Source organism: Mobula hypostoma, chromosome 19 (assembly GCF_963921235.1).
Source record: "Mobula hypostoma chromosome 19, sMobHyp1.1, whole genome shotgun sequence".
Taxonomy (NCBI): Eukaryota; Metazoa; Chordata; class Chondrichthyes; order Myliobatiformes; family Myliobatidae; genus Mobula; species Mobula hypostoma.
The window spans coordinates 58,818,765-58,842,697 of NC_086115.1; the positions used below are offsets into that span (position 1 = coordinate 58,818,765).

The following is a 23,933-nucleotide window of genomic DNA, read 5'->3' on the forward strand; positions in this document are numbered from 1 at the left end:
TAAAAAGCCATCTCATAGGCATTCAACAAATTCACTTTCTTGACATCCACTACCAACCTGATTTTCCCAATCTAGCTACATGTTAAAATCTCCCATGACTATAACATTGCTCTTTTTACACGCCTTTTCTATTTCCCATTGTATTCTGTAGTCCAGATCCCAGCTATTGCTTGGAGGCCTGTATATAACTGTCATAAGGGTCCTTTTACCTTTGCAGTTTAACTCAAGGATTCAACATCTTCTGATACTAAGTCACATCATTCTAATGATTTGATGCCATTCTTTATCAGCAGAGCAACCCCAACTCCTCTGCATATCTTACTATCCCTCTGATACAATGTGTAACATTGGACACTCAGCAACCAATTGCAAACATCCTTCAGCCATGACCCTGAGGGCCACAACATCATGCCTGACAATCTGTAATAGTGCAACAAGTTCACCCACCTTATTTCTTGTACTCCGTGTGTTGAGATATAACAGAGTACCGTATTCGCTACCCTTTTTGATTCTGCATCCCTAATGAACTGATATACACCCTGCTGGCTGCAATTTTGTCCTATTATCTGCATGCCCTTCCTGACAACCTGACTGCCTATTATCTTTGCTTTTTTACCATCTGTTCTATACTGAGTCCCTTCACTCTACTTCCCATCCTCCTGCCAAATTAATTTAAACCCTCCCCAACAGCTCTAACAAACCTGCTTGCCCGCGAAAAATAGTATTCCCCCCCCATCCCAAGTTCAGGTGTAACCCGTCCCTTTTGCACAGGTCATACCACCCAGAAGAGATCCCAATGATCCAAGAACCTGAAGCCCTGCCCCCTGCACCAGCTTCTCAGCAATGCATTTATCTGCAAAATTATCCTGCTTCTACCCTCCTGGCACGTGGCACAGGTAACAATCGAGAAATTACTATCCTGGAGGTCCTGCTTCTCAGCTTTCTACCTAGCTCTCTAAATTCTTTCTTCAAGACCTCTGCTTTTCCTTCCTATGTCATTGGTACCAATATGTACCAAGACATCTGGCTGATCCCCCTCCAAAATGCTATGGACACGAGCTGAGACATTCTGACCCTGGCCCCTGGCATGCAACATAACATCCGAGTGTCCTGTTCGCATCCACAGAATCTCCTGTCTGTCCCTGTAGCTACTGAGTCCCCGATCACCACTGCACCCCTCTTCTCTCTCTTTCCTTTCTGCACCATGGACCCATGGCTCAGTGCCAGTCACCTGGTCTCCATGGCATTCTCCTGGGAATTCATCCCCACATCAGTATCCAAAATGGTAGAAAGGGTACACATGCAGAATTTAATACAGAATTGAGAGGTGACACAAGCATGTCTAAAAAGGGAAGTCAAAGCCAACATAAAAGCCAGAGAGAGAGAGCATATAATACAGCAAAAATTGGTGGGAGATCAGGGGATTGGGAAACTTGTAAAAACCAGTAGAAGGCAACTAAATAAGTCACAAAGGTAAAGATGGAATATGAAAGCATGCTAGCCAATAATATTAAAGAGGTTATCAAAAGTTTCTTCAGATACATAAAGTGTAAAAGAGAGGCGAGAGTGGATATCAAACAAGAAAAAACAATGCTGGAGAGGTAGCAATGGGGAACAAGGAAATGGCAGAAGAACTGAACAAGTATTTTACATCAGTCTTCACTGTGGAAGACACTAGCAGTATGGTGGAAGTTTCAGGTGTCAGGGGTTATGAAGTGTGTGAAGTTACCATTACTAGGAAGAAAGTTCTTGGGTAGATAAACACCTGGACCAGATGGTATACACCCCAGAGTCCTGAAAGAGGTGGCTGAGGAGATTGTAGAGACATTAGTAATGACCTTTGAAGAATCACTAGACTCTGGAATGGTCCCGAAAGACTGCAAAGTTACAAATGTCACTCCACTCCTCAAGGGAGAGAGGCAGAAGAAAGAAAATTATATGTCTGTTAGTCCGACCTCAGTTGTTGGGAAGATGTTTCAGTTGATTGTTCAGGATGTGATTTCTCAAGGAAAAGAATCTTGCCTGACAAATCTGCTGGAATTATTTGAAGAAATAACAAGGAGGATAGACAAAGGAGAATAGGTTGATGTTGTGTACTTGAAGTTTCAGAAAGCCTTTGGCAAGGTGCCACACATGAGGCTGCTTAACAAACTACAAGTCCATGGAATTACAGGAAAGATTCTAGCATGGATAAAGCAATGGCTGATTGACAAGAGGAAAAGAGTGGGAATAAAGGGTGCCTTTTCTGGTTGGCTGCCTGTGACTAGTGGTGTTCCACAGAGGTCTGTGTTGGGACTGATTCTTTTTACATTATATGTCAATGATTCGGATGATGGAATTGATGGCTTTCTTGCAAAGTTTGGAGATGCTATGAAGATTGGTGGAGGGGTAGATAGTTTTGAGAAAATAAGAGGCTACAGAAGGACTTGGATCAGGAGAATGGGCAAAGTGCAAATAGAATATAGGGTATGGAAATTTATGGTAATGCACTCTAATAGAAGGAATAAAGGCATGGACCGTTTTTTTTAAAAAAAGGGTGAAAATTCAAAAATCAGAGTTGCAAAAGGACTCTGGAGTCCTTGTGCAGGATTCCCTAAAGGTTAATTTGCAGTTTGAGTCTGTGGTGAGGAAGGCAAATGCAATGTTAGCATTCATTTCAAGAGGACTAGAATATAAAAGCAAGGATGTAATGTTGAGACTTTATAAAGCACTGGTGAGGCCTCACTTGGAGTATTGTGTGCAGTTTTGGGCCCCTTATCTTAGATAGAAACTGGAGAGGGTTCAAAGGAGGTTCAGAAAAATGATTCCAGGGTTGAATGGCTTGTCATATAAAGAGTGTTTGATGGCTGTGGGTCTGTATTCACTAGAATTCAAAAGAATGAGGAGGTGACCTCATTGAAACCTATCGAATGGTGAAAGGCCTTGATAGAGTGGATGTGGAGAGGATGTTTCCTTTGGTGAGAGTGTCTAAGACCGGAAGAAACAGCCTCTGAATAGAGGGGTGTCCTCTTAGAATGGAGATGAGGAGGAATTTCTTTAACCAGAGTGTAGTGAATCTGTGGAATTCATTACCACAGGCAGCTGTGGAGGCTAAGCCTTTTATGTATATTTAAGGCAGAGGTTGATAGATATTTTGATTGGTCAGGGCATGAGGGCATATGCGGGGGGTAGGCAGGAGATTGAGGCTTTTAGGAAAACTGGATCAGTCATGATGAAATGGCAGATCAGAATCTATGGGACAAATGGTCTAGTACTGCTCTTGCATTTGGCAGAAAGGATCAGGAAATTTGTCACATTAATGGCACAAATCTAAAGAATATGCAGGAACAGAAAGACATGATACTCATGTAGATAGATTGTCGGAGGTGGTAAGACAAATTGACATACTAGTTAACAAAGCACATGTGACTTTTGGCATCATTAGTAAAAGCACTGGGTACCAGTATAAAGCAAAGATGTTATTAGGCTTTGATTTCATCCAGCTCTGGTCATCACACTATTAAAATCTTTGAAAGAGTAGAATGAAATTAAACAGAATTGATTCAGAGAGAGATCAGGGATTTTAGCTACCAGACCGAATTGAAATCTGGTTACTTCTTCTGGAGCAAAGGAGGTTGAAAAGAACATTTATAGGTGATATATAAGATTGTAACAGGTTCACAAAGTATATAAAAGATTGTTACCATTAGCTTACGGTGCTAAAAAAGATTTAAGATTTTGGAAAAGAATAACAAGGAGAATAGAAGGAAGAAGTTTCTTTAAAAGAACCATGCCAATAGTCTGGAACTCCCCTACCGTCTATGAGGGTTGTGGAAATGGAGAAGACCAATGAGATCCAAAGTAAATTGATCAATGATTCAAACTTTTGACAAGCAATCTGTCCAGCTCTGCCATCTTTCCAAATTATTTAAATAATACTTGTTGCTCAGAAACATTCAGAAGCTTTAATTTTGGAACATACATACAAAATTCTTACAAAGAATCTGTCAGATAAACTGATGCTTTCAGGTAGGTGCCTCAAAATCCTAAATTTACTTGTATTTACATAGGTAAATGCCAATAGTTTGCATTTACCAACAAGATTTGGCGCTATAACCTCAGATCAGACTCCAATGATTTTAGATTACTAGCACCTATCAAATCTTCCTTCTATTTTAATATAGTGTAATTCTGCTTCATGGAAATCATATCACTTAACTAAGACTACATTTTGTGCAAATACTTTGCACACACATCCAGAGTAAATGTGCATCTTTAATGAACATCTGCAATCATTTAATAAAAAAATTCAACAAATGAAAAATAATAGTGCACTTTTCACCATGCCATCTTGTCCACTATGATATATAGAGGTTTACAAAATAATTACACGAATATAAAGATCACATGGGCTACTACACTGATTATTAATGTTATTTGTCGATTCAAAATGCACTTTCCATATCTGGTTTGCCAATAACTCAGGGGGCATCAGATTAAGATCATTCAGTGTGCAGAACCCAGATCAAATATTTGTACTTCAAAAATGTTACTTACATTCTATAACATACTTTTCATTGGTTTTCTTAAATAAACTAATAAACTTACTGTGCTGCAGTAAATGGGGCATCTGAAATTCTTGCTAAGACCTCCATAATGATCTGAATGAAAATGAGTAAGAAAGTAGCCAGTGCAACCCTCAATAACACCATATTGGAAGGCATCCACTGTGAAATTAGTTCCTGAAAGCACAAGATAATTTATGACAGCAGATTGCTGGCTGTAGTATAACACCAATATTGAGAATTAGCATGCAGGAAACTTATATAAAATAGCTGATTTGTTTCCCCTTAGGGAAAACAAGGCTGATTGGAAAAACTACACATTTACTTTAACTTTCACTCAGACCACAATGTCCAATTTGTCCCGTCCTTGTTCTTTTGGCCTCTCAAATAGTTGTTATATTTATCAGATTCCTATTAGGCAGGCAAAGTGTTGCAAGCATTTCTTTTATTACTGACTTCTCAGAGTTTGGCTAAACATGGTCTGTGGAGAGCATTTAATAAAAGTGAATATTGGACTCCACTTGCTTAAGAGGACTCCACATGCTTAAGTGGGCTCTGCAATGTGGAAATAGATGGAATTTAAAAAAAGGGCATTGCAAATTTACTTAGCTTGAAGAAATGCAAAAACTGGGGGGACGTGCTTTATTTTCATTACAATGCAGACTAGAGAGCAATAGGATGAAAGAGAAGAGTAGACTTACCATATAGTTTGATAGAAGTTCAAATGCAAGAACTCAAGTCTTGTTGACTGTAGTATTCATAAGAATATAGAGAAGATAGGAATAGTAGTAAGCCCTCAGCCCCATCAGCCTGCTCTGTCAGTCAATAAGATCGTGGTTAATCTATCCTATGTCTCTTTCTACTAGTTCTCTACAGCCCTCATTTCAAAGTTCAAAGTTTATTAAACTACATGTACATCACCATACACAACACTGAGCTTCATTTCTTTGTGGGCATACTCAATAAAAGTATTGACTAATAACCATTTCAAAAAAAGATTGCACCAACTTGGGCATTCAACCACAGTGCAGAAGCCAACAAACTGTGCAAATACAAAAAGAAGAAATAATAATAAATAAGCAATAAATATCAAAAACATGAGATAAAGAGTCCTTGAAAGTGAGTCTACTGGTTGTGGAAACATTTCAGTGACGGGACAAGTGAAGTTATCCCCTTTGGTTGAGGGGTAGTAATGGTTCCGAGCCTGGTGGTATGAGTCATAAGGCTCCTGTACCTTCTTTCTGATGGCTGATCTTCCAAAAACGTATCAACTTCATCTTCAATACCCCAATAATTCAACCTCCAGAATCGTCTGGCAGAGAGAATTCCAGGACTATAACACCTCTGCTTTGCCACTTCCATATCTTAACCAAAAAGCTACAATTTAACAGCAGCAATATTCTTTCTTGCTCAGTTTGTTATATACTGCTTATCTAATGGACAGTTAAGCAGCACCTAACTTCATTAGAGTTCAAAACTGTCTCCTGCATTTTGCAACTACATAGTATAATGGAAACATGTTGAAGAAAACATGTTTTCTGCTCAAAAACATAAAAAAAATCCTGACCAGACACACTTCAACATTAGACTAAAATACCACAAACCGCTTATAATTTGAGACCTAATTTGTACCTAAAAGAAAACAATTTGTTTTGAGCATGGTTAAAATAATTGACAGCTTACCTGGGATTTTCTTGTAAAAAGGACACTGCTTATTTTTGCTGTATGAACTCATTTCTCTCCTTTGTCTTTTCATTTTGCGTTGCTGTTCTTCAATAAGGTCTAATTGAAGCTTTTCTACATTTCCTACGCAAGCTTCATCTCCTACAGAGCTATCAATTTTCCTCTTCCTTTGTCGTTGTCTCTTTGTAATACATGACAGTGCCGAAAATAATTCTTTCGTTTTTCCTTGAATTTCATTTTTGAGACATTCTTTCTCATCTTTGATTTTTGGTTGAAGTCCAAAGAAAACTCCAATATCAGTTTGCTTTAATTCTTTATTAAAAGCAGTCCTCTTGGGGGTATTTAAAGAACCTTTTTCCAATGAATTTAGTGATACCACTTCCAAAATTTGATTTTTTGGATTATTGTCCTTTTGTATATTGCTTCCCAATTTCTCAGAAATAAAGCTCTGAGTGCCAACCAATGATGTCTCCATGATATTTTTAGAATTACCTTCCCATTCATTTCTAACTTGATTATCAAAAAGTTCTTCCATACCAGCACACAAAGTAGACTGTCGTTCCTCTTTAATTTGAGGGAGAAGTAATAAACTGCTAGAATTTGAGTCTTCTGATTCCAATTTAATGAAGGTTGCACAACCAGCTAAATTAGATTGTGACTGATTATTTACCTCTTCATTGTCTTTATTATTTAATGGAATCCAGTCATATGCTGACAATTTCAATTTTGGGTGTGGTAATTTCGTTTCACTCTCTTTTCTATTTTGTGTTGAAATACTGACACAATCAATCAATAGGGCAGGGTCTGGGCCAATGCTGAGAGCATCAATACCAGGTATGACTGTGTCTTTAATGGCACTAGATTTGCAACTTAACTCCTGACTCCTAAAGTCAGAAAACATAATGTTTTCACTTTTACAACAATGTTTAATACTTTGATCTTGAAACAACTGCTTCCTTGGAAAAGATTGAGATTTATGATTAGGAATTTCATCTTCACTACAAAGTGGAGAGTAACTGATATCATCATCATCATCATCATCATAATTGGTATTTGAAGCAAGGGCAAAAGTAGAATTATGTTCTGAGAAACTCTTCAGGTCCTTAATTACATCATTGATTGTGGTCTCATTAAACAATCCATCCATATTGATTGCAGGTTTTACTTGTGTTGTTAATTGTGATTCTGAACAAGTCAATTCTCTGATAGGGTTATCAGTTGACAATGCAGACACTCTTTTCTTTGAAACTTTTTTAGACAAGGGTGTCTCATTTGTTCCTCTTCTAAGTTTGAATTTGTTTCCAGTAACTTTGTTAACAGGTGATTTTAGCAGTAGTAATGCATTTTGGGTTTTACTTATTGGACTTTCTTTAATCTGAAGAAATTGACTATTTTGGGAGGATTGATGATTCTTGTTACAGTCAGGGGAAACAATCAGGGTATCCTTCTCTAAGCCATTGCATAATGCAGATTGACTGTCATTTTGGCTCAAAGCTCTGCTTTCAGCAAGTAGCATATGGGAGTAACGTTTATAGTGTCTTGGTATGGTACTGTTACAAAGCAAACCATCTGGGCATTCTGAAAATAAAGAAAATCATTACAGAACTTTCCATTCAAAAATTCTGATGAATTAACAATTTAATGCTTTCAAAAAGTTTGAAGTAAGCTTATTATCACACTACATGTATGCCACTATATACAACCACAAGATTCATTTGCTTGTGGGCATACTCAATAAATCTATAGAATTATAACTATAACAGAATCAATGAAAGACTACTTGACTAGGGTGGTCAACCAGAGTGCAGAAGACAACCATCTTCCAAATACAAAAGAGGAAATAATAATAAACAAATAATAAATATCAAGAACATGAGATAAAGAGTAATTGAAAGTGAGTTCATTGGCTGTGGGAACATTTCAATATTGGGGAAAGTGAAATTGAGTGAAGTTATTGCCTGATGGTTAAGGGGTAGTAACTGTTCCTGAACCTAGTGGTGTGAGTCCTGAGGATCTTGAACCTTCTTCCTGATGGCAGCAGTGAGAAGAAAGCATATCCTGGGTGTTGGGGATCCCTGATGATGGGTGCTGCTTTCCTATGACAATGTTTCATGTATGTGCTCAATGGTTGGGAGGGTATTTACCCGTGATGGACTGGGCCAGTTCCACTACTTTTTGTAGAATTTTATTCAATAATGACTTATCAAATGTTTTGTTTTGTACTTCCATTAACACTCCTTTAAAAAAAGTGATGTTTAAGGATTTTGAGGTAACACATATTGGGTGTTTCTGCAATGAACCCAAGGAGAGATGCTGATGGACTTCAACCATTCTGCAGGATTTTTTCTTCCTCATCCATTCATTCCACTAATATACTACAAAGGAATACTATTGTGGCCAATATGTATATCAGGCTTAAATCAAATGAAACCTCCGTCCTCTAATAAGATAGTATCAAAGCCAATATAACTCCACGTGCATATCCTGCTCATAAATCTCCCAACTTGTTAATTTACAGCTGAACAGTTTGAGCAGTGAATTTTCCAATTTTAGGTAACCTTTAGAACTGGGGTTCTCCCACACACTCCCCGATCCACCTAGTTTTCTTTCATTTGTCTCCCTCTTCCATATCTTTCCACCCCATCACAGTTTCATCAGCCCATCTTCTTCCCCATCTGCTTTAGCTTATCACTTACCAGACTGTTTTCCATTACTGCCTCACCATCACTACCACCCCTTCTTGTACTACCATATATCAACAATCTTTCCTCGTCCCCTCTCAATTCTGATGCAGAACCTCAACCTGAAATGTTAACTTACACTGAAGGTAATATAAGCTGCCTAAAGATAGTCTCCAAGAGGACCAGAACCTTGTTGTTGGGTTTGGAAGCTTGCATGCCTCAATGATGACCTGGACAACTATGTTGACTGGAGTCAGAGCTTTATGCTTTGGCTTTTGGAAGGGTCACATACATGCCAAACAGGTCGAAGGGTAGAGGTCTACTGGTCATCAAGGTTCAGGACGAACAGTTCTGAGTACTAAAACAAAATTGTTACGGAAACAGGAAGGGAGAATCCTTCCACATCTGAGCGTGACAGTTTTCCTGAGTGTCCACCTGGGATTTACGTGACTGACAGTAGTGAAAACCAAGAGGAAGTTACTGACATGATGAACGAAGCCTTGAACACCGCCAGCAATGGAGGACCTTCATCGCTGCCCTAAACACCAGTTGTGTAATGGGCAATAACACACCTAAAGTGATATTGATACTGTATTTGATATTGATTCCAGGAGGCTTCAACATCCCCAGATGTAAGATGAGATGTTGTCCATCAAGCTTGCAGTGGACCTCACAGTAACAATGTAGGAAGCCACAGACGGGATGGAAAATTAAAATTACAGATAACCTCAGGTTCACTCCTGTGCATGAACATTGGACAAGATGAGATTTCATGTTTTTTTTTCCCCTCTCAGATAGGTTTATTGCTGTTTAAGGGTAATTTATCATTGATAATTATTGGGTAAAGAAGGATTCCAGCAACTTTTATCTATTTCTCAGCCACTGATTATTATAAGTATGTGGCTACTAGGAATTCTTACTACAAAATATAGTAAGAGTTATGCCTTGCGTGACCTTTTAACATCCCTAGCTATTTACAGCCAATTACATATAGGTACATGGAGGTAGTCTGCAAACAATAAAGACAGTGCTATTGTAGGATGAAAAATCTGGCTTGGCTAACAAGGGAAACTGCTGCTCTCCCTAATGCTGTCATGAGCCTTTTTTAATAAGTTTACATGAACAGGCTGATAGAACCTTCGTTTAAACCATTGGTTTTCAAAGTGCCCACTTTCAAATCTCTTACTAACTCTTCCTTCATTAGTCCTGATGAAGGGTCTCGGCCTGAAACGTCGACTGTACCTCTTCCTAGAGATGCTGCCTGGCCTGCTGCGTTCACCAGCAACTGTGATGTGTGTTGCTTGAATTTCCAGCATCTGCAGAATTCCTGTTGAATCCCTTGAAGTTAGTTCCTTTCCATGCCTTGTGGGGCATCAGGCGGCACCCTTCCCATTTCTCTAGCCTTTGTCTGTTTTTTTTTAAAGAGGCCAAGTTGCGAGCTCCATGCTCAACCCAGCACCTATGGAAAGCATGCAAGAACCAGGCCAAATTCAAACTCAGAGCCACCCAGGACCATTGCTGATGCCACTACACCACCGGCCAGTTATCAATCCCCTGCATAACACTGGCAGGAGTTCTCACGTTTATTATTTTCAGATTGGAACTGAAGCCTCAGCACTAACATTATTGACAGCAATTTTGTCTGTTGGTTCATGGAGAATGAACAGTGATATGAACAATATATGGCATCACCAGTGTAAAAGTTAATTATGTATACAGGAACATAAGCCTTGAATATTGAAGCAGGATTTTGTCTTTCTATCCTACCTGCAATCTCCACAGGTCTCTATCATTGCTGACAAAGAATCTTCAATCTGAAATGTTAACTCAGTTTCCCTTCCAACAGATATAGCTTGCTGAGTATTTCCAGCATTTTCTGTTTATATTCTACCCTTATTACACCATTGTTGCCCTTTAAAGGGAACCATCTCACAAGGATTTCATCCTCTTCTTAATTGGGTGTGAACTGGGATGATGTTTTTGCAGGGAAATGTACTATGGACACGTGGTCGATGTTTAGAGATCTCTTGCGGGATGTAAGGGATAAATTTGTCCCAGTGAGGAAGATAAAGAATGGTAGGGTGAAGGAACCATGGGTGACAAGTGAGGTGGAAAATCTAGTCAGGTGGAAGAAGGCAGCATACATGAGGTTCAGGAAGCAAGGATCAGATGGGTCTATTGAGGAATATAGGGAAGCAAGAAAGGAGCTTAAGAAGGGGCTGAGAAGAGCAAGAAGGGGGCATGAGAAGGCCTTGGCGAGTAGGGTAAAGGAAAACCCCAAGGCATTCTTCAATTATGTGAAGAAGGATGACAGGAGTGAAGGTAGGACCGATTAGAGATAAAGGTGGGAAGATGTGCCTGGAGGCTGTGGAAGTGAGCAAGGTCCTCAATGAATACTTCTCTTTGGTATTCACCAATGAGAGGGAACTTGAAGATGGTGAGGACAATATGAGTGAGGTTGATGTTCTGGAGCATGTTGATATTAAGGGAGAGGAGGTGTTGGAGTTGTTAAAATACATTAGGACAGATAAGTCCCTGGGGCCTGACGGAATATTCCCCAGGCTGCTTCACGAGGCGAGAGAAGAGATTGCTGAGCCTCTGGCTAGGATCTTTATGTCCTCATTGTCCACGGGAATGGTACCGGAGGATTGGAGGGAGGCGAACATTGTCCCCTTGTTCAAAAAAGGTAGTAGGGATAGTCCGGGTAATTATAGACCAGTGAGCCTTACGTCTGTGGTGGGAAAGCTGTTGGAAAAGATTCTTAGAGATAGGATCTATAGGCATTTAGAGAATCATGGTCTGATCAGGGACAATCAGCATGGCTTTGTGAAAGGCAGATCGTGTCTAACAAGCCTGATAGAGTTCTTTGAGGAGGTGACCAGGCATATAGATGAGGGTAGTGCAGTGGATGTGATCTATATGGATTTTAGTACGGCATTTGGTAAGGTTCCACACGGTAGGCTTATTCAGGAAGTCAGAAGGCATGGGATCCAGGGAAGCTTGGCCAGGTGGATTCAGAATTGGCTTGCCTGCAGAAAACAGAAGGTGGTGGTGGAGGGAGTACATTCAGATTGGAGGATTGTGACTCGTGGTGTCCCACAAGGATCTGTTCTGGGACCTCTACTTTTCCTGATTTTTATTAACGACCTGGATGTTGGGGTAGAAGGGTGGGTTAGCAAGTTTGCAGACAACACAAAGGTTGGTGGTGTTGTAGATAGTGTAGAGGATTGTCAAAGATTGCAGAGAGACATTGATAGGATGCAGAAGTGGGCCGAGAAGTGGCAGATGGAGTTCAACCTGGAGAAGTGTGAGGTGGTACACTTTGGAAGGACAAACTCCAAGGCAGAGTACAAAGTAAATGGCAGGATACTTGGTAGTGCAGAGGAGCAGAGGGATCTCGGGGTACATGTCCACAGATCCCTGAAAGTTGCCTCACAGGTGGATAGGGTGGTTAAGAAAGCTTATTGGGTGTTAGCTTTCATAAGTCGAGGGATAGAGTTTAAGAGTCGCGATGTAATGATGCAGCTCTATAAAACTCTGGTTAGGCTACACTTGGAGTACTGTGTCCAGTTCTGGTCACCTCACTATAGGAAGGATGTGGAAGCATTGGAAAGGGTACAGAGGAGATTTACCAGGATGCTGCCTGATTTAGAAAGTATGCATTATGATCAGAGATTAAGGGAGCTAGGGCTTTACTCTTTGGAGAGAAGGAGGATGAGAGGAGACATGATAGAGGTGTACGAGATAATAAGAGGAATAGATAGAGTGGATAGCCAGCGCCTCTTCCCCAGGGCACCACTGCTCAATACAAGAGGACATGGCTTTAAGGTAAGGGGTGGGAAGTTCAAGGGGGATATTAGAGGAAGATTTTTTACTCAGAGAGTGGTTGATGCGTGGAATGCACTGCCTGAGTCAGTGGTGGAGGCAGATACACTAGTGAAGTTTAAGAGACTACTAGACAGGTATATAGAGGAATTTAAGGTGGGGGGTTATATGGGAGGCAGGGTTTGAGGGTCGGCACAACATTGTGGGCCGAAGGGCCTGTACTGTGCTGTACTATTCTATGTTCTATGTCAAATGGCTCACCCATCTGTGCCCTCACTGTCTCAATCACCCCAAACCATGGGTTTGATTTCCTCAACCCTCCCTCCACTTTGACCTCTGCATTATACAGCCCAAAACATTTTTTTGTGATTCACAAGGGGGATTTTACCCCCATTTACAAGCATCGAGGCCTTATGTGTGGTAAAATGTTTGAACCAAGAGATAATTTAAAAGAAAAAGCCAAGGGTTGCCATAAACCAAAAATGGTTCTTGTGTTAGCTTGAGCATGCCCAGCTCAAAATTTATTGCTTGGCTATGACTTGAACCGACAACATAGTCAACTATGAGCCAGGCCTGATCACAAGGGTTGAGTCAAGCTCTCTTTTATTTGACTGCATATAACTTTTTCTGAATCAATTCTATATTAGGTTAAGAAAAGCATGGGAAATAACAGAAAAAAATAAAACAACTGATGATCATAAAAACAACTAGTAAATGAGATATATTGCAAAATCTACAGCACCAGACATTAACTGCGCTCTGCTAAAATCAAGAACACATTCTCCCTCTAAAGATGGAAAGTATGAATATCGCTCAGTCTTTTGGATTGAAAGTAAAAAATCATACCACAGATTACCAACACATTTGGTTAAGATTGTATGACAGTTGTGTAAAACCAAATTTAAATATCAGACCATTGTTGAGAACTTTTTGTTTCAATTCCACCACAAGCCTGGTACTAAGTTTCAGAACGTGCTTCAGTTAAAACTTATAAGTTGTTAAATATTAGATTGGAATTTGAGGATTCTAAAAATTCATAAAAGACGTGCAGGTAGTTATTTAGCCTTAGAAGTAAATAATGAAGGATGTAAAAAAGATCATAAACTACGTGCTGTTTTGGAGTGAAGCACAAGCAGAGAGGTGGGCTTTGGAAAAGAGAAATTTAAAAAGTTAAAGAGAAATGAATATAAAAAAAAGTGCAGACAAGTAAAATGGCTAGCAACAACCGAACTCTGTCATAAGACACAAAATACAGACTACACCTCCTGTTTGAGTCCAGCAGGAAAAGTGCAAAGATGACAAAACTGAAGGTTCTCTGTCTTAATGTATACTGCCGTTGTGACTGTTAGGCTACTTTGAACATTTTCAGATGGTATAGAATATGAGAAGCATTTTTAAATTCAAACAAGAACCAGTCCTCAATCTTAAAAGAAAAAGTTCATTATTTAACTTCCGCTGATATGATACTTTAAGGACATCAAAGGAAGACATTGCATGAGATGTTCCGATTCTGTACCATTGTAACTACACAAGGGAATACAATAAATAAATGTTTGTGTTAATTAGCCCTCATTGACCCACATAATAAGATTAAGATAGATGTTAAGTGGCTATTTTAAGATCATAAGATATAGAAGGAGAATTAGGCCATTTGCCCATTGAGTCTGCTCTGTTATTTCATCATGGCTGATCCATTTCCCTCTCAGCCCCAATCTCCTGCCTTCTCCCCGTATCCTTTCACGCCCTGACCAGTCAAGAATCTATCAACCTCTGCCTTAAAGATACATAAATACTTGGCTTCCACAGCTGCCTGTGGCAACAAATTCCAGATTCACCACTCTCTGGCTAAAGAAATTCCACCTCCTCCATTCTAAGAGGACATTCCTCTATTTTGAGACTGTGTTCTCCGATCTAAGCACCCCCCACCATAGGAAATATCCTCTCCAAATCCACTCTATCAGGGCCTTTCAACATTCGGTAGGTTTCAATGAGGTTATCTCCAGTGAGTGAAGGCTCAGAGCCATCAAGCGCTCCTCATATGACAAGTTCTTCAATCATTTTCGTGAACCTCCTTCGAACCCTCTCCGAAGTCAGCACATCATTTCTTACATAAGCAGACATCCCACCCTGCAAAAACTCATTTCAGGGAGGTAGCACCACCGTTTCATGGAGGTAGCATCCCCCCCACCCGGTCGACCTCCAAGGGTGTAATACTTTGTTTAGTGATTTTCTCTAATCTGTAAACCAAGTTGGGTATATGCAGAAAAAGTGACATTAAAATATGTACTTGTATTATATTATCACGTTTATTCTATTACAACTTTAAGCAAGTCTACAGGGAGTTTGGCCTTATCACGTAGGACATCAATAGCGTAGCTCCTTAGCAGCCAGCCAGCTAGTTTAAATAATGTTAGATATGCTAATGAATGAATGACACCTGTTAAACTCACCTCAACATGTCTTTTACATTTTAACCCACCATGGGCAACAGAAAAGTCACTGTTGCAAACAGTGCAGCGAGCAACACTGTCTTTATTTTTGAGGTCAACTGTAAAGCCCGCCCACAGAGAAAACTGACAGGCCTACTTAGCAGGGGTCCCCAACCTTTTTTGCACCGCGGACCGGTTTAATATTGACAATATTCTTGCGGGCCGGCTGACGGGGGGACGGGGGGGTGTAAATCACGACTGGAATATAGGTGATTAGTCAACTATAAGTCACTTATAAGTGGCTAATACACTCAATTTCGTTTCTAAAAGAGTTTATCTAACGAATTTAGTATTAAACACACAGCGCATATTTTCCTCGCATGAATATAGTGATAAGTCAATTATTAAGTCACCTAAGTCAATAGTATCATAACATTTAAGTAACATTTGGATATTAAACACACAGCGCATAATTTCCTCATATGAACATATAAAATCATTGCAACACACCAATATTGCTGAATCAGAGGGAGCCCTGGGCTTGTTTCCCTGCAACAAGACAGTCCCATCGAGGGGTGTTGGGAGACAGCGATACTTGAAGGGGTTCCTTATGTCCAGTCTATTCCACAGTATAGTTTTCATTGCATTCATTGCAGAAAACCCCACTTCGCAGAGATATGATGTTGGAAATGGAAGCAACGTTTTCAGTGCCTCCGCGGCTATCTCAGGATATTCAGTCTTGACTTTGATCGAGAATGCCCGCAAAGATGTTATGTCAAACATACTTTTCAGCCCACCATCATTTGCAAGCTCGAGGAGTTGCTCTTCTTCCCACGCTGACATGGATGACGTGTGCATAATGACCTCGAGTTCAACCGTGCGTGACAAGGAATAAGGAAAGGTGCAGCTGACTCATATCATTTCATATCACCAAATCATATTCTTTCCTCGCGGCCCGGTGGTTGGGGACCACTCTTAGCACGAAGAGAGACCAATCAAGATGCTCGCTCTCTTTCTCAAAAAAATCAATTTCCGGGATATTGTATATCATTTCCGGCGTCAGGGAACCACTATCGATATGCAGGAGACTCCCGGAACTTCCCAGGAGAGGTGGAATGTCTGCATAAGGGGCCCAAAACTTGTTCACAATACTCCAACTGAGGCCCAACTAGTGCTTTATAAAGCCTCAGCTTTACATCCTTGCTTTTATATTCTAGTCCTCTCGAAATGAATGCTAAAATTGTATTTGCCTACCTCACCCTTGACTCAACCTGCAATTTAACCTTTAGGGAATTGTGCATGAGGACTCCCAAGAACCTTTGTACCTCAAATTTTTGAATTTTCTCTCCATTTAGAAAATAGTCTACCCTTTATTTCTTCTACCAAAGTGCATGATCATACATTTCCTGACACTGTATTCAAATCAGCCACTTCTTTGCCCATTCTCTTCATCCAAGCCCTTCTGTAGACGTTCTGTTTGTCTAGGTACCATATCCGATGCAGACGTTGGTGACCATGGTTTTCCATATAGATCTATCCCTCGTTCTTTAGATGACTTCCATTTCCTCAATGTGTAGCCACCTGGCTAGGCTTTTGATGTACATAAGCCGAGGTCTTCCTCTCGGTTTGCTCCCCTTGATCTTTCCAGAGAGCACGAGTTTTTCTAGTTCATCTTTCCGCATGATGTGCACTAGGAATCTGAGTTGTCTTTCCCTTACTGTTGGTATGCTGAGGGCTCTTCTGAGAACTTCTTCATTTGATGTGTGTGTGGTCCATGATATTTTTACCATTCTCCTGTAGAACCAAAATTCAGCTGCTTTTAGTCTCTTTTCCATTGCTGGGGAAATGGTCCAGCATTCACTTCCATAAGTCAGGATAGAATAAATGTAGCACTGCAGTATTCTGTTTTTAGTGTACGTGCTTATCTTTCTGTCTGTTAATATAGTATTCATTTTTTGGAAAGCTTCTTTCACTATTGCTATTCTGTATTTGATACCTGCGTCGCACCTGCCATCACTTGTTATTAGGCTGCCAAGATACCCGAATTTGTTGACTTGTTTGATGTTTGTATTTCCGGTCTTGATCACACATTGTGGGATGTTTGTCTTTCTGGAGATGACCATGCCTTCTGTCTTCTTGGTGTTGATCGAGAGGCCTTTGCGATTACTTTCTGCTGCCACTATAGTGAGTAGTTCTTGAAGTTTTGTTTCTGAGTCAGCTATTAGTACGATGTCATCAGCATATCTGATGTTATTTACATTATGGCCTCCAATTGTGAATCTTTTGATGTCTTTGATACTTCTCAAGATATTTTCACTATACAGGTTGAATAAGTCTGGCAAAAAGACACAACCTTGCCTGATTCCTCTCATGATATTCACATACTCACTCACTTCTCCTTCTATTCTGATGTCTGGTCCCAGAAACGTATATCTTTCCCATCTATGTCAAGATCTTGAAGCATTTCCAGAAGATCTTGGCGTCTGACAGTGTCAAAAGCTTTTGTATAGTTGATGAAACATAGGCAGATGCCTTTTTGTACCTGGATGGCTCGTTTACAGATCATCCGTAGCATGAAAATTGTACTTCTGGTTCCAGTGTTTTCCACAAAGCCGCATCGTTCTTTAATGATTTCTGGTTTTATACAGCGTCTTGCTCTCATCATGATTACTCTGAGAATAATTTTTGCCACATGGCTCATCAGGCTTATTGTACGATGTAACTCCCTCTTTCTTTGGAAGTGTGGTGAACACTGATTTACTTAAGTCATCAGGTATCTCCCCATGATCATAGATTTCATTTGCTATTTCTGCTATTTTCTCTATTTCAAAATCTTCTAAGGCCAGTATCATTTCAACAGCGATGTTGTCTAGACCAGTTGCTCTGTTATGTTTTGTTTTATTTATGGCTGCTTGAATTTCTGATTTTAGAATGCTAGGTCCTTCAAGATTCTTCTTTATGTTCGGTTTTTCTCCTCTTTGGTCTTCAAAAAGTTCTTTTATATATTCTGTCCATCTGTTTAGGATTTCCTTTTTGCTCATAATTAAGCTGCTGTCTTTTGCCTTGATGCATCCACTTGCTAAGCAAGGAAATTTGCCTGTTAGTTCTTTAATTTACTATGCATCAACTTTGTTCCAGGGTTATGGGTTTGGAGCATTTCTATCTCTGAGCATTTCTCATTTAGCCATCTGTCTTTAGCTTCTCTGCATTTTCTTTTCATTGTCTTATCAAGTTGTTTGTATTCTTCGCTATCTCTTGGTTTGATGGTCTGTTTTTGTTGCAGCAATTGTATTATATCTTCAGTTATCCATTTCTTCTTACTTCTCCGTTCTTTTCGTAGGATGTTTCTTTTGCAGCTTCAACCATGGATTCCTTCAGTATGTCCCAGGAAGATTTGCCTCCTTCACTCTGCAGCAATTGAAAATGATTTTTCACCTTGATTGTGTATTCTGTTTTCAGATGAGGGTTGTTTTGTAGTTGTGATAATCCGGTGGTTCTGATCTTTTTGGTAGATGCTCTACTCCCTCAAAATTACCTGCCCTTCCACCTATCTTCATATCATCTGCAAACTTGGGCACAAAGACATCCATTCTCTCATCCAAATAATTGATGTACAGCGTAAGAAGAAGTGGTCCCAACACAGACTCCTGTGCCACACCACTAGTCACTGGCAGTCAAACAGAAAAGGCTCCCTTTACTCCCACTCTTTGCCTCCTGCCAATCAGCCAATGCTTTATCCATGCTAGTATCTTTCCTGTAACACCATGAGCTCTTCACTTATGAGCGGCACCTTGCCAAAGGCCTTCTCAAAATCCAAATACACAACATCCACTTATTCTCCTCTGTCTTTGCTGCTTGTTATTTCTTCAAAGAATTCCAACTGATTTGACAGGCAAGATTTTCCCTTGAGGAAACCGTGTTGACTTGGACCTTTTTTATCATGTGCCTCCAAGTACTCCAAAACTACATCCTTAACAATTGACTGAAACATCTTCCCAACCACTGAGGTCAGACTAACTGCCCTGTAATTTCCTTTCTTCTGTCTCTCTCCCTTTTTGAACAGTAGAGTGACATTTAAAATTTTCCATTCCTTCGGAACCCTGCCAAACTTAATTGATTCTTCAAAGCTCACTACTAATGCTTCCACAATCTCTTCAGCCACCTCTTTCAGAACCCTGGGGTGTACACCATCTGGTCTAGGTGACTTACTTCAGACCTTTCAGTTTCCCAAGAACCTTCTCCCTAGTAATGGCAACTTCACACACTTCTGTCTCCCGACACACTCCAACTTCCAGCATACTGCTCATGTCTTCCACAATGAAGACTGATGCAAAATACTTGTTTAGTTCATTCACCATTTTCCTTGTCCCCCATGACTATCTCTCCAGCAGTCTAATATCTACTCTTGCCTCTCTTTTACACTATGTATCTGAAAAATCTTTTGGTATCCCCTTAATATTATTAGATAGTTTACCTTCATAGTCTATCTTTTCTTTCTTTATGACTTTTTTAGTTGCCTACTGTAGGTTTTTAAAAGCTTCCCAATCGTCTAACTTCTCACTGTTTTGCTCTATTATTCCAGGAATAATTGAGAATGATTCCAGGAATAAAGGGTTACCGTATGAGGAACATCTGGCAGCTCTTGGGGTGTATTCTCTGGAGTTCAGGAGAATAAGGGGAGATCTCATAGAAACATTCCAAATGTTAAAAGACCTGAACAGATTAGATATGGTAAAGTTATTTCCCATGTTAGGGGAGTCTAGGACAAGAGGGCACGACTTCAGGATTGAAGGGCGTCCAGTTGCAACAGAGATGAGGAGAAATTACTCTAGTCAGATGGTGGTAAATCTGCAGAATTTGTTGCCACTAGTGGCTGTGGAGGCCTAGTCATTGGGTGTATTTAAGGCAGAGATAGATAGGTTCTTGATTAGCCAGGGCATCAAAGGGTATGGGGAGAATGGAGGGGAGTGGGGATGACTGGAAGATTTGGATCAGCCCATGATTGAATGGTGGAGCAGACTCGATGGGCCGAATGGCCTACTTCTGCTCCCATATCTTATAGTCTTATTATATGCTCTCTCTTTGGCTTTTATGTTGGCTTTGATTTCTCTTGTTAGCCACGGTTGTGTCATCTTGCCTTTAGAATACTTCTTCCTCTTTGGGATGTATATATACTGCGCCTTCCGAATTGCTTCCAGAAATTCCAGACATTGCTGCTCAGCTGAAAATTGTTCTTTTCCAATGAATTTTGGCCAGCTCCTGTTTCATGCCTTTGTAATTCCCTTTACTCCACTGTAATAATGATACATCTGACTATAATATTTTTGATATTAATATATTGTTTGATATATCCCTGAAACTTGATACACAGTTCAGGATATGTCTGTGTTGCCATACTATTCTGGCTATTTGCATATCCAAAGAATAGATCTCTGCAAGTAACAAATGTGGTACAATTTCAGTGTTTGGTAAAAACAGAACATGCTGGAAACACTTAACACATCAGACAACATTTGTGGAAAAATAAGTGGAATTAATATATCAGATTGAAGACTCTGTCAGAACTGGCAAAGAGATGATTACAGAAAATATACAGAAAATCTACCAATACACATTGTTTTGCTTTGAGATACTTTAAATTTTGACATGGAGAAAGGGAGACAATGATATCTATTTCGCTAATGTTGTAGCTTACAATATTTTCTTTACAAGCCTGGAGAAAACTTTCATCTTATTCTCCTGCAGCTTTGCCAAGTCATCCAAAAATCAGCCTGCCAATTATGCTAATATATTTGAACTTAAGTTTTAATCTTCACTAAATTTGAATGAAGTTTTATTGCTTGTAACTTCATGCTTAATCCTGCTATGTATTAGCAAATTTCTTACTGAAACCATAGCTCATATAATGTGTCAGATCAATTCATTCCTTGAGTAGGCATGGCAATAAGTTACCAGTAACATTCATGTGAAAATAATGTATGTTCTCAACCAATGGGAATACTCTGGATTCTTCTGAATCAGATGGAACTTGTAAAAACACTACAAATGGTACAACTTCAGATCTTGAACATATTTTCACAGCTTGAGAATACATGAAATTGGCTAGATATAGTTGATGGAAGAATCATGAATCTTTTCCTATCTTTATTTGGTAATGACTATTAAGGACTGCCCAAATTAGAAAGAAATGTTTTTAGAAAATATTAAGGACTATTTAAAGGGGAGAATTGAAAATTGTGAGGAACACACACTGGAGGATTATTGGGGAAGTGTTTTTTTTGCAATATAACATGAGAATTTCATCCTTTTTAATACACCCTTCCATTTATCAGTTAAACAGGCATGGAATATGATGCAAAACTAATAAATACAAAAATCTCTCCATAGCTTCGACACTTTACCTTGAAAGACATCAGCTGCGCTCTGAACCTTTCAAAAGAATGCATTAAGTAGGGACAGGGAGTATCTGCATTTTTTTGTGAGTGGGTTGGAAATTCTACCGTATAAAGTTAAATCTGTCAAATTTTAATTCCAAATACACTCTATCTTCATGGCAACTCATTTCTGGAAGATAAGTGTATTCTAACTTAAACATACAAATGCAGCATGAATAAGTCAACAGGTCAAAGTCAAGTTGACTTAGTGTTGTAAATTAGAGCTTCATAATCAGGTTGGGTGGAATACATTAGAATTCGAAAAATGCAGAAGGTGATTTTTTTTTCAAATTTTAGTACCAAGCAGCTTCACGGCTTGATTGTGTCCCTTCTATTTTCCTACTCCAGAACCACTGGAGCACAAACATACATTAAGAATGTTAAAACAACTCAAAGTCACAGCAAAAAGTTTTGAGTTTATATTGCTGATGCTTATTGAGTTCTGAGAAAAATGGCAAAGAGTGCTTCTCTTTCCATTAGTCATTTCTGCCTTGGTTCAGAGCTGCCTCTTGCACTTACTTCACAGGTATATTCATATTGGGACACTAAGCTGTTTAGGACTGCAGTCTTAAAAAATAATCATAGGATTGTTAAGATATTACTTAAACTTAAGTTTACCACCAATTTATCCCATAATGCTGGACAACACCATCATTACAGTTTTCATTTCCACACAAAAGCAAATAAAGCTCAAAGTTCAAAGTAAATTTATTATCAAAGTACACATATGTCACCATAAACAACCCTGAGATTCATTTTCTTGTAGGCATACTCAATAAATCTGGTATAATAACCATAACAGAATCAATGAAAGACCGCACCATCTTGGGCATTCAACCAGTGTTCAATCTAATTTGACTTTATGCCAAAACTTGAGGAAAATACCCATCCACATTTATTATGCTATACCATTGATTCTCTGCAAAATATCATTAAAATAATATACTAATTCATATTATATTAGTAGAGAAATCCGGACTGCAGACAAACTTTATCTATAGTATGGTAGCAACTCATGACCCAAGTACCAAAATCAACTCGTTCATAACAAAATATATGTAAAACAGAAAAGACCATGGACGGTGTTCAGTGTAAGACAACATCTACAGCCAGGTTAAGGGTAAATATCACTTCAGAATCTACATGAGAACAGAGACCATAAGACACACGGGCAGAATTAGGCCATTTGACACAAGAGTCTGCTCTGCCATTCTATCGGGGCTGATTTATTATCCCTCTCAACCCCATTCTCCTACCTTCTCTTCATAATTGTTGATACCATGACTAATCAAGAATCTATTAAACTCAGCTTTAAATATACCCAATGATTTGGCTTTCACACCAATCTTTGGCAATGAATTCCACAGATTCACCTCCTACTGGCTAAATAAATTCTTCCTCATCTCTGTTCTACATTGACATTCCTCTATTCTGAGGCTATGTCCTCTGGTCCTAGGCTTCCCCACTATAGGAAACATCTTCTCCACATTCACTCCATCTAGGTCTTTTAATATTTGATAGGTTTCAATGAGATCCCCCTTCATTCTCCTAAACTCGAGTGAGTACAGGCCCAGAGTTATCAAATGCTCCTCATACGTTAACTTTTTCATTCCAGGATTCATTCTCATGAACCACCCCTGGATCCACTCCAATACCAGCACGTCTTAGATAAGGAACCCAAAACTGCTCACAATATTCCAAGTACGGTCTGACCAATGCCTATAAAGCATCAGCATTACATCCTTGCTTTAAGTTCCTAGTCCTCTCGAAATGAATACCAACATTGCATTTGCCTTCCTTACCATTGACTCACCTCCAAGTTAACCTCCTTTAGGGGATCCGGCACACGGTCTCCCATGTACCTCTGATTTTTGAAATTTCTGCCTGTTTAAAAAACAGTCTACACTTTTATTCCTTCTACCAAAAGTGTATTACCCTACCCTATATTCCATCTGCCAATTCTTTTCCCATTCTCCCACTCTGTCTAAGTCCTTCTGCAAACTCCCTGCTTCCTCAGCACAACATGCCCTCCCCTTATCTTTGTACCGTCTGCAAACTTGGCCACAAAGCCATCATATAAATTAGTGACATATAACGTAAAAGGAATCAGTCCCATCACCGACCCTCGCAGAACAGCATCAGCTAACGGCAGCCAACCAGCTAAGGCTCCCTTTATTCCCTCTCCTTGCCTCCTGCCAGTCAGTCAATCTTCCTGTAATGCCACTGAATCTTATCTTGTTAAATAGCCTAATTAATGTATGGCAACTTGTCAAAGGCCTTCTGAAAATCCAAGTACATAATATAGAAACATAGAAAATAGGTGCAGGAGTAGGCCAT

The 23,933-nt window shown here is 39.5% G+C and overlaps 1 protein-coding gene across 3 annotated transcripts in view; it reads right to left on the minus strand.

Moving 5' to 3' along the window:
- dclre1a (DNA cross-link repair 1A (PSO2 homolog, S. cerevisiae)) overlaps positions 1-23,933 on the minus strand; it is a 62,064-nt gene that overhangs the window by 32,173 nt on the left and 5,958 nt on the right. For all 3 annotated transcript variants that reach the window (XM_063071990.1, XM_063071991.1, XM_063071992.1), the window contains exons 2-3: positions 6,228-7,805; positions 4,588-4,721 (exon numbers count right to left, since the gene is read on the minus strand). In XM_063071990.1, coding sequence (XP_062928060.1) covers positions 4,588-4,721; positions 6,228-7,805 — 1,712 coding nt within the window. The remainder of the gene's footprint in view (positions 1-4,587; positions 4,722-6,227; positions 7,806-23,933) is intronic.